The sequence below is a fragment of the Conger conger genome, chromosome 11 (assembly GCF_963514075.1).
Source record: "Conger conger chromosome 11, fConCon1.1, whole genome shotgun sequence".
NCBI classification, from domain to species: Eukaryota; Metazoa; Chordata; class Actinopteri; order Anguilliformes; family Congridae; genus Conger; species Conger conger.
Window position 1 is genome coordinate 24,557,177 of NC_083770.1, and position 11,825 is coordinate 24,569,001.

The 11,825-nt window shown below is 38.0% G+C and overlaps 1 protein-coding gene across 1 annotated transcript; it reads left to right on the forward strand.

Annotated features, from left to right (window-relative positions):
- The first annotated feature begins 380 nt into the window (after positions 1 to 380).
- cfap157 (cilia and flagella associated protein 157) lies at positions 381 to 10,140 on the forward strand. The gene is made up of 8 exons (XM_061260971.1): positions 381 to 570; positions 1,480 to 1,751; positions 2,802 to 2,955; positions 4,945 to 5,212; positions 6,611 to 6,741; positions 8,414 to 8,564; positions 9,183 to 9,360; positions 9,975 to 10,140. Exons 1-8 carry the CDS (start codon positions 413 to 415, stop codon positions 10,019 to 10,021), a joined length of 1,359 nt encoding a protein of 452 aa, XP_061116955.1. The 5' UTR covers positions 381 to 412; the 3' UTR covers positions 10,022 to 10,140.
- Positions 10,141 to 11,825: the final 1,685 nt, after the last annotated feature.

The window sequence follows — 11,825 nt, forward strand, 5'->3', positions numbered from 1 at the left end:
TTTTTCAGTGTGAACACTGAATATTGGAAAACAATAACTTCTATAATTTGAAGCGGCATATGGGCTACTCTACGTTTCACTAATCTAAATGTTTCTGAATTAGCGTATGTAAGATTCAACTGACACTAACCTAGAAAATAAACTGTTACAGTATGAGGTGTTCAGATTCTGTGATTACAGGAAATAGTTTTTAAAAAGAATGGGACGCAGCCATAGTTCCAGGTGCTCCACTGCCCTAACCCCTTCTATCCTCTCCAGTACTATTGACGATCTATGGTACATAGAGTAACTGGTCTGTATTTCCTACCTCCGTTCTATGGTTTGCGCTGCCAACAGAGTACCCTTAGCAACACGCATTCAGTTTTAGTTTTAGCTCAGTGTTGTATCTGAAACGTTCCCTTCAGAGGTTTCAATGGCTTCAAAAACGAAGGAAAAGAAGGGCGCTGTTGAAAAAAGCGGTAAAAGGAAGCAAGAACGAGGCCGTTCGCGAGAGACAGGGGATCCGCAGACTGAACGCAGCAAAGAATCTTACATGATACAGGTATTGGACCTGGAATCTCAGTTGGAGAAGTAAGTGAACACTAATAAAAATAAAAGGATTATTCAACCGAGTTTCCCTTGACAAAGGCCACTGCTCAGCGTTAAGGAATTTTTCAACTGGACCAATCGGGCTACAAGGTCAACATAAATAACCACGTATTCTGCAGACTATTTGGTTTAAAAAGTGTCAAACGCCAATCTAGCTACAGTAATCTTCGAGGCAAGACGCTTATGTAGCAAACGTTAACTATTGTGGATTTGGCTGGGGAATAATACGCCGCGAATAAGAAACCAATTCAAGCCTTGTTTAAAACCTTACATTTAACCTTACGTTTAGTCTAGCTCTAGCCATTTAATCAACATATATAACCATAGCAACATACTGAAACCGTAGCCTCATTCAGATTCTCAAGTTTTATTCCTTCATACTTTTCACCACATGCAGTACCGTGTAGTTCCAATGGAGGGCAGAAGGGTGAAATGATACTGGATTAGATGCTATGCATTTTTAAATATGGCAGATGGTCTTAATTCTTTTTTAAATATGAAAACTTTTACAGGTCCTGGAACATCTGTTAAGATGACACCAAGAACACAAATACGTATCAAGATATTTAAATAACAAAACAATGCACCCCCCCTCCCAATGAGCTTACAAAATTTCCATTTTCATTTAAAAATGAAATGCAATTAACTTATGATTATCTGCTTATATAAGTACACATATTACATATCAGTTCTTCAAACTTAAATGTTCTGATATGTTCAGAATTGTTGAAGAAACATTTGCCAAATCAAATTTATGCAATTTATTTAATGCATTTAAAAAGCATTTGCCATTATATAGCAGACTGTGGTTTATGTCTCTGAACAGAACATAATATGGTTTTACTAACAATAAAAATGGTGAATGAATGTTTCTTGTTTTGTCTTCTGTAGGTATAAAAAGAAATGTGATGAGCTGGAGGTGAAACAGAAGGATTTCTCATATAAATACAGCAGTTTGGAAAACGATAAGAAAGATATTGTGCTGTACCTGAAACAAACAGTAATTCAGAAAGAAGATGAAGTGTTTGACCTCTCTGAACAGCTTTCGGTTCTTCGGAAAGTCAAGGAATCAGAAAAGGCATCCATGGAGAAGCAGCTGGCTCAGCTTCGCCAGGATTTCCAGGAAAAGAAAGACCAGCTCACATCGGAGAACATGGTCCTAGGTGTGACATGCAACTCAAAACTCTGAGAATCTCATTACATATGCAGGCCACACCCACACGCAGGGACAAACACAAGGTTGAATTAAGTGGTAATTTAACTATAACAGTTTGCATGAATCCACTCTGGCCATAGTGGATTCACATAAACCAATATACCGTGCATGCTAGCCATAACAACAAAAACTTTGGTTGAGAACTCAATTCAACCAAGAACTTAGTCAGGTCCATGCATATTTGGTTGTCTCCCACAGGATATTGGAGTTGGAAGTAAATATGAGCTGAAAGTGTTGACTTTTTGGGTTTAATTTGAGGATAAATAGGGTGAACGGTGTAGGAATTACACTTGGTTATTATACTTGGTTGCATATCTTTCGCATGCCATGGCTTCCTGATATCCGTGACCTATCAACATCATCAGTTTCAGGTTATTTCCTACAAGTGATACTAAATCTCTTTGCATTCGAATGGATCTCTATGGGAATTGGGGGGTGGGACTAGATTCAGCTGTAAATTATGCTGATACAGTATAGAACACCTTTATTGGCTAAATGGCGTTGTTTTGCCAAAATTGTATTGACGATTTTGTTTGATTTTATTAACAATAATTGTTCATTATAATAATTTGGCACCTGTGATTTTTCAGAAAAAGATACATAAATAAAAAACATTACATTAGAAATATTAGAGTCAATGTATTGAAATAAAAGTATATAATTTTCCTGTATGTTTGACCATGAAATATAGATCATTATCCAGGTTGTTTATTATACGCAGCCTTTTTTTCTCCATTTTCATTAAGGGTGCCAAATAATAATTCTGCAGCCTGCTGTATGTAGAAACTGAGTTAATAACTGTAAGAGTGGATAAAATAAACACACATGTTGAAGACAGTAGACTTCTGCAGGACCTATAATACAGAAAGTCCTGCTGTTATGAAGCAAGCAGCACATGAAAAATATTTCTTCCAGGTTATGCATTTAAATGTATCAAGAACTAGGGGATGTTTGGGTTGTAGGTTTCATGAGTTCATACTTGATTCTATCTTCTTAGTGGGAAAGCTGGCCTCTTTAGATGAGTTCCACATGCAGAAAGAGGAACTTATGGAACGCCTCACAATGCAGGAAGAACAGTTGAAGAAACAAAGCAAAGAGCACCAACTGGCCATCCACAGCTTGGAGAAGAAGAATGTGCTGGACAATGATAGGTCAGTGGTGCAATAGCTATTGCCATTTATCACAATTCTGCTGCTGCTTTTGTTTCACCTTTTCCCCCATTTCTCTCACAATTTGGGATGTCCCATTGAGTATTGACACTCTAATCTAGCAATTCAGGAGAACACAGAAAAGCATGTGCTCTACACAGAAGCGTGCACCAGTCCAACTTCCTATCATACTGCAGCCTGTAAATTGGGTTTGGACGGAGATTAATTGGAGGAAGTGGTTATTCCTGTGCAGTTTAACAGGCGCCCAATCAACCTAGAAGGGGGTCACTGAAAAACAATGAGACACAGATCAGTGCCTTAACCGTTTGAGCCACCCAGTCCACAGTCCCTGCAATGTAAGTAATTTACAACAACATAGTCAGTAGATACTCTACAAACCACGGCTAGCTAATCAGGTTAAGGCACCATTGATCAGTGTACACTCTAAGAAGAGATGTGTAATTTGTTCTACACATATGCAGTGACAAGAGTGCTTTGACACAGGTTGTGTTAATTCTTAACACCTTTGACTCACAATGTGCAAGAATACTCTAGAATCAGTTGATACGTGTTGGCCGCTCAAAAGCCCTAAAAAAATTATTATAATTGTACACAAGTAATTATTGTGCATTTGGTCGGGCCCATTCAAACAAATGGCTTTTACACATTTACTGTGTCGAATTCTTCTTAGTGTGTTGTGTCACCCTGGCTTATGGATAATTTAGTTAGCAAGAATGCATGTCCCTTTATTCCCTAGCAACCCCTGCTGGTAGATCAGGCATCTGCAACTCAATTTGTTAAGTTTCTTTTTTGAATAATCTCTGGTACATTGATTTGCAAGCCTTCCCATTACTTGTCTAGTTCCATTATAAAGCCTACATTGATCTGATTTCTTCTTATTGCATATTTGTCACTGAATGGTTCCAGATCTTTAGACTAAATGTATTAGATAAAAGGGAAACTGAGTAAACAAAATTTAACAAAAGTTTGAAACAAAAGTTATCAAACATCCATTTCTCCAGAGGCCCAGAGAACCAAATGCACTGCAAATACAGAAAACACATTCACCAATTTGACAACACATACTCTGCATTTAGAAACACGCTGCAAATTCAGAAATGTGCAAAAACAGAAACACTGCAAGAAACAAGCCACAGCACAACCAAATTACACCAAAACATTTTTCCAAAAATGACTTTCTCTCTGGCATATCAAAAGTGTTTCTAAGAACTCAACAATATACTTGGTGTTCTTGCCAAGTGCTCTTGATGAGAATGGTCTTGCTAGAACACAAGGACGGAGAATATTGTTATATGCATTTCAGATGTGTGCATATGACGTGCAAATACGCTCACATTACAAAATAGGCATTAGCAGTCTTTACTGACCTGACTGCCTGGTGTATCTGTAATTAGTATGGTTAGGTGTATAGTTTTCTTCCAATTACAGTGGTTTCGTGTTTCATTTGGCAGTTTGCTTCTGTGGCAAGAATGCCGCCGGCAGGGAAATAATACTTACAATGTTCCGGCAGTTGAGGGCAGCCGCATTGCATTTCGGCCTGTAACAGACAGAGCAGTGATTTATATCAAGATTACCCATAATCCATTTTGGTTTACTTATTTGTTACAAGAAAGCTGGCAATACCACTTGGTAAAACATCTACATGTAAATAGCATGACATAAAACTAATCGTCTGTAGTTTTGTCTCATTCAACTTTTGATCTATTATCCGCTAAGTATATAGCAGAAATAATAATTTCACTCCACCATTTCTGTACCTTTGGGGAAAACAATTTTCTTATTGAAAGCAAAACATCTAGAGCAAGTTGTGGGAAATTCTAGGTCATCAAGGAAAATTCAATGTTCGCAGCTGGGTATGTTAACAAGCCATTTAGCTGTACTGCTTGACTGCTTGAGTATTCTTTTGTGCCAATTTGACAATACAGATTGAGTATGTTGAACATGCCTGAACATGAACATGAACCCCTACAGGGTGAAAAAAGAGATGCATCAACATATGGCAGCTATAGCAGCAGAGTTGAAGCTTGTCTCAGAAAGGAAGATCCCAGTCACAACAATGAGGGCAATCCATGAGAACATGTCAGTGACCACTCAGTTGAGTCAACTTTCACACAAGATCCAAGTGCTGCTGGAAGAGAACCAGACCCTGAAGGAAAAGGAGGAGCAACTGAAATCGGAAATGGCAGTGCTGAAACCTCTACTGCAGGAAAAAACAATAAGGAGCCTTAGCAACCAGAAGGTGGGTCATTGTATGAAAAATCTCACAATCACAATAATACTGATCACAAAACAGACTCTTTGGGCACTATTTTCCAGCCAGCGCCCAGCATGTGGTGAACTGGCGTGCAGGCCTTCTTATATTTGTCAGTTATGTGGCAGCAACTTAATGTGTAAAAGCATGCAGAAGTAGTCGAGAGATTCCGCTGTTTTTCAGACCAATTGTCATCTTTGGGAAGAAATATGATCTAAGTCACTTTGAATGATTGTTAGTGCCAGATAGGGTGTTTTGAGTATCTCAGAAACTGCTGATCTTGTGGGATTTTCAGTCTCTAGATTTAGCAGAGAATGGTGCAAAAAAACTAAAAACATCCAATGAGTAGCCATATGCAAAAAAGAAAGGCACAGAAATTAAAATAATGATGCAGTTCCAACCAGTGTACACCTATATTAAGCGATCTGAAGTACCGGTAAATGACATGAAAAAAAGCCTACCGTATATTTAGATTGTGATAGATTGTGTGATCCGAACATAATCTTGCAAATGGCTGCTTCCTTGATATTTAATTCCATCTAGGCAGATATCCATTTAGCCATTTCAGCTGGACCTCGCAGACCTAGCTAGCTAAATAAAGAGCTAGGTATAAACTCGCTAGCTTGCTCATAACTAATTATGGAGTGAGCACTAATGCATTTTCCTGCCAATTTGAACAATTACAGGAATACTAATAGGCATATGTAACATTACAAAAAGAGCATGCATCGGTCGAAAAACCGTTGTTATCGAACATCCATAGTTATTTTGATCCGGAGTGCTATTTCTTTTGGATCTGAAAAGTTCCTCTATGGTGAACATTTTTCTTTCTTACATATCCAGCTAGTTGTCCAAATCAATCATCACCAGCAACCGTTGGAAAATATAGACCCATGTGCTTCCAACACAACACTTTGTGGGGAGAGTGGTCAGAACCTGTTACATCTACATCCACATCTGTTTTTCCAAACAAATACCAATACAGACATCTCTGCCTACCCCTAGAAATTAGGGCACTATATAAAAAGACATTCAATCAACAGAATTGTTAGATTTATTCTGTTTCATTTATTCTGTGCGTCTTTTTGCCATATTTGGTATTTGGTAAAGTGTGACATACTGTATACACATGTACATTTACATTTTCTTGATATTAAACCTATCATTTGGGACTGCTATGCTTTCTTGAAAAATAGGTAATGATTGTACATATTTTCTACGTTGTATGTTAAGACTTTTGTTAAAGTGTTTTTACAACTGACTTTACCTCAACTAATTATTTAAATGTTTGACTACATATATGTGCATGTCTCACTTATGGTGTGTTCCAATGGCTGTGTATTTCTTCGATTGACTGGGATTTTTTTGCATCTTCCCCTTTGTTAGGTGCTACATCACCTTTCATCTAGGTGTGATGAACAACTTTTAGAGCTAAAGGAGCATGTGAAGCGCCAGACATTGCATGCCCAGCTACAGGAGGAACACAGTGCTCTGCAGAAGGACCTCAGCTGCCTTAGGTCAGAGAATCCACATTGCTTTGCAGGGTCAGATTTAACCATTTGTAACAGGATCTAAATGCAGACTTTGAGTGCAATATTGTATGCTTTGAGCATACACACAATCTGAAGATATGCGCAAGAATATTATCCGAGCGCAACTACTTTTTTCATTTTTGACAGTGGTGTCCCTTACGTCATGGGGAGTTCCTCCAACTGGATTGAGACACAACAGAAATCCCTATCTAGCTAAAATCTAAATTTAAATTAAATAATGTTTTATCTCTACCCATTATATTCTTCTATATAATCACCTTGTCTGGCAGCAATGCTCTTCCCAAATAACTGTTAGCTACCTAGCAAATGTTAGTTCGCAAGCTTAGTCAAACATGGACAAGTTTCCTTGCCTCCGGAATGTCACTTGTGTGGGTTTATTTGGGGAATGTGCGTTTTGATACGTTCACATTGTTTTTATTGCATCTTCAACTCCTTTATAATCCACATAGCGATGGAAATTTCGCTATATATATAAGGATCATCATTTTTAGAGTTTATTTTTTATTTAAAAATCCGGGGATTTTTCACTTTATAAAAGTGGTGGAAATCGGTTATAATAATGCATAATTTCCGGGATAAATCAGACTGGTTTATTTTGAAAAAACGAGTCCTTAGGCATTTGCTTCCTTAATTGCACCGAAGAAAATGACATTAACTCCCCTGTACTACCGTCTTTTCTGCGCGACCGTGCTCTCTTTCAAAATGCACACAGAACGGGCGCACAGCTTCACTCATTCTCTTTCGGGGGAATTTTTTGGGGGAATTCGGTTAAAACCAACAATAATGAGCCTTGGCTATATAGAACTATATAATGGGTCGAGATTTTAGTTATGTATGCATTGTTATACACTCACTGAGCACTTTATTAGGTAGATCTGCACACCAGCTGATTTTCACGCAGTCTCTAGAGTTGAGAATGGTGCAAAAAATAAAAAACATCCGGTGACCAGCAGCGCAGAGAGGTATACAGGAGAGCATCTCTGAACACACAACGTGTCAAACCTCAAAGTGAATAGATTTAATAAGAAGACTTAATACATCTCAAAATAAGTCTAATAAACATAATAATGTGCTCACTGAGTGTATATAAAACTCTTTTGTTTTTTTAATTTTAGCTATCCAGAAATTTCTGTTATGTTTTGATCCAGTTGGAGGTAGACATATTCCCCATGAGGTAAGGGTACTTATATGTTGGCCCCTCCCCATTATTGCCAAAAAGGAAAAAAGAGCAAAGCTAAAAAGCAACAAAAAAAGAGCAAAAAAGAGATACACGAGTGAATGCTGATAGGTGCTCAGATGAGATGCAGGTGCTTAGATAATATTTTTGTGCATACCTTCGAGATGTGTATGCTCAAAAACAGGCAGAAAAGCCCATTTCTAGGATACCTCATCCTTATACTCTTCTTCAATATCTTCAGCACTTGATTCAGTATTACAGATATCTTATATAATGTACTTGAATATGTTTGCCAGGGCAGTTAACACAGTACAGCTGGTACTAGCATTTAACATTTCATTGTTACAGGTCCTTGATGGTAACCTTTATTATGGATGAAAATAATTATAAATCTAAAATATAACTGGAAATAAAAATGTGTTTAAAGCAATCATCCTGTCACACCATTTTGCACAATAGGCAGGACTTTGCATCACTGAAGGAGGAGTTGGAGCAGACCAATAGCAAGGCAAACGCACTGAGAAAAGATCTGGAGAGAGAAAAAGACATCAGAGAATACCTGGAGGCGGTTCACCAAGAAGCAGCCAATGCCCTGTGTCAGGCCCTGAAGGTAGAGAGTAGTAGTGATGCCAGGCAGTGGTGCTTGAATGTAGTGAACGCGGGCACTATTTGTTTGCATTCCATTGAAAATGAACATCAGTACCTCACTTGTTTCAAAACCAATCTTAATGCCATTTTGCAGGTCTACTACAATGGCAATGGGCTTGCCAACTACTGATTTTGGTATTGCCATGTTGCACCATTTCTGTGTTAAGGATATAACACAGAATTTGCATAAAAATGACTTAAATCCAAGGGACATAAGACCACTCATTCTGTCGGTAGCCTAATTGAGAAATATAGGTGCTTCTTGACTTTACATCTTTACATGACTGTACATTTTATTAAATTTGAATTGTAAATTTCAGTGATGAATTGTACATAGATTTAACACGGGGGGACAAAATGCAAACGACTGAGACTAATCTAAAGTTCAGATGTTCAGTAACGTTATCATGTGCAAGGTAGTAGCTATCTAGATAACGTGGCATAGTACATGGACAGTAGGCTAGCATCAGCCAGTCTCACTGTCTGTCCAAAGTGGCCTTTATCTTACATATCTCAAGCTAGGATCAGGCCCAAATAGAATTGTGGCGTCTCCCAATACCTGCAGACTTTCTTCTCTTAGGAGGTGCCCAAGGAGAAGGATACAGTGGCCATGATTCTGTCACGACGCAATCAATTAATGAAAAATCTCCTAGTACTGCTTGATAACGCTACACTGCGGGGGAAGGGACCTATTCTGACACAGTTTCTCAAAGAGAGAGCCCCACTACATGAGCACAAGACTGCAGAGGACTGCACAGGTATGATTGCTTTCTACTTCCATGAATCTTAGTGTCCACAACTTTTAACCTAATTATGAGACTTCTGCACTCTTTATCACATTGTATTTTCCAAACTGACTCATTTTCCCAGACTGCAAGGTTTTGAATGGTTTTGAATTTGAGGCACATACAGAAAAACAAATAAACCCAGTTTGTGCATCAAAGGGTTAAAGGTATTGAAACTGAGAGTTATGCAATAATACAATACAATCATAAAATAAAATATCTTCTTTCAAATATTTGCTTCACTGTGGCTTTCAAATAATTATAATTAAAATAAATGCATTTACATACATTAAATTATCAAATACTTTTATTTGTAAATATTATTTATATATATAATATTATCTAAACAGTTCAAATAAAAAGTATTTGTAAGGGCATGAAATATTTGAATGCACTGATCTTGCATGCTCATCTTCTTGACATTAAAGTTGACATTTTGAGAGAGAATGAGCCTCAGGTGAGTCATAGCATCAGTCTGAGCTTTCACTTACTGCTCAGCCAGGTTGGCATTTCTTAATATTCCACATTAAGATCCCTTAAAAGTAATCTGCATTTACTGTAATATTTCTCTCTTGTTTCTCTTTCAGTTGCCCTGGAGTGTGCATACACAGCAAGAAATGGCAAACTGCCCTGAGAAGTGTAATCATCTGATATCAACAAGAAAGCAAAAAGATTTACATTACTTCAGCACATTCATGTATCTGTTGATGTTTTTGTCGAGGCATAAAAAAGTAAATATAGCTTGTCCATGAATTCTTGGAATATGTTAATTTCACAACTTCCTTCATAGAGTCTCAAACAGTAACCTATGGTTTAAAGCCCACTTGCGTTCCAAAGCTTTTTTTAAGAATTAGTAAACCCGATTATCTCCAAAACTATATACAGTGGGCTCCCGAATTAATGGCACCCTTAATAAAAATGAAGTGAATAGGTCTTTAGTGAATAGGCTACGGCGGCAGAAGACCACTAAGTCTAAAACACAAGTCTAATAAATGCATAATAAAGTGCATAAGGATAATCTTTACATTTTGTATAAACAAGTCTTCTTGAAGAGAAAAATAAGCTTTTCTGATCATTCATGTATCTGGACAAAAAGGTTTGCAGATGTTTTGTATTCAGAGAGATTTGGGGATACTTGAGGACATCTGCACTTTTGTTGTGGAATGTGGAATTTGAATGCTTGTCGATATCTTTACCAAATTCTGTACACAAGTTGACCTCAAGTTTGTACAGGGTTGGTCCTTGACAGAGAAATAAGCAATACGGCATTTTGAAATGTTTTTTTTATTTTTATGTATCTATTCTGTACACTATGTGCATGCCCTGACACCAAATAGTTGTTGATTGCCCTCTAGGGGAGCAAAGTGGAAAGCACTGAAGGTGAAGGCCAGTGACAACAAATATTGATTTGATATGATTTTTAACAGTTTACTGCTCTTTATATGAATAAACCAAATATAGTATCGACCAAAATTGAATGTTGTGGTCAGATACTGCATCAGCATGTTTGACATCAATACAGAAATGCATAAAAGGAGAGTCACCTCATACTCGCATTGAAATATGGTGATGGGTCAGTGATGGTTTTGGGCTGTTTTATAATTTCAGAGGTCCAGGGGTTCTGGTTAAGATCAATGGTATAATGGATTCCACCAAGTAATAGGCAGTTTTGGCTGACAGTCTGGAAACATTGGTTGAATCCAACCTGGCACAATCGTAGTAACAAAGAAGTAATACATTTATGATAAGAATACTTATATGTTCTTGCATGAGGTCCAATGCTTCATTGGACAATAATTGCAATGGCCATCTCAGACGCCGGACCTCAATGCAATCAAAAGCCTGTGGGCTGAACTGAAGAGGGCAGCTGCTAAGCACAAGCCCAAAAATGTGTACGATCTTGCAAGGATCTGCAGAGAGTGGTCCACAATCTCTCCACTGTGTTCCTTAAACTTGCCAGCACTTGCCATGCTGTTGTTATCCTTGCCAGAGGTAGATGCACCAAGCACTAAACCTGGGTGCCAATAATTATGAACCTTGATTTTGGTGAAATGTATTTTCTATTTAAGTAACCCAGGCTCTTTCTTTAATTTGCAGTACACGTTCTTTCCACAAGTCTTTTGCCAAAATAATTCTGCTAAGAAAATTATTGGAATAGTGTCCAGAGTAAATTTAATTTATCCAGAGCAGCTCTAACATGAGCTGGAACTGTCTGAAAAGCAATTTCTTAATGATTGTACAGTAAGAAGGCCCATGTCATTATCCATAAATGTTCAAATAACCAGGTACGGGGGGAGCCGTGGGGGCGCAACAGGCTAAGATGCAGCGGACTCGCGGTTGCAGTTTGCTGCGGTTGCACACCGGGGACCGGGGTTCGATTCTCGGTCCTGCCAAAAGCCAAGTTTGGCCAGCTCACGTGGGGCAGCAATAATTGGCTC

What these genes read in the sequence shown, in the direction of transcription:
- cfap157 (XM_061260971.1), top strand. Translation starts at nt 413, where the DNA reads ATGGCTTCAAAAACGAAGGAAAAGAAGGGCGCTGTTGAAAAAAGCGGT. An exon ending in CTGGAATCTCAGTTGGAGAA is followed by an intron (nt 571 to 1,479) that starts GTAAGTGAACAC and finishes TGTCTTCTGTAG; the next exon opens with GTATAAAAAGAAATGTGATG. An exon ending in AAGGACCTCAGCTGCCTTAG is followed by an intron (nt 6,742 to 8,413) that starts GTCAGAGAATCC and finishes TTTGCACAATAG; the next exon opens with GCAGGACTTTGCATCACTGA.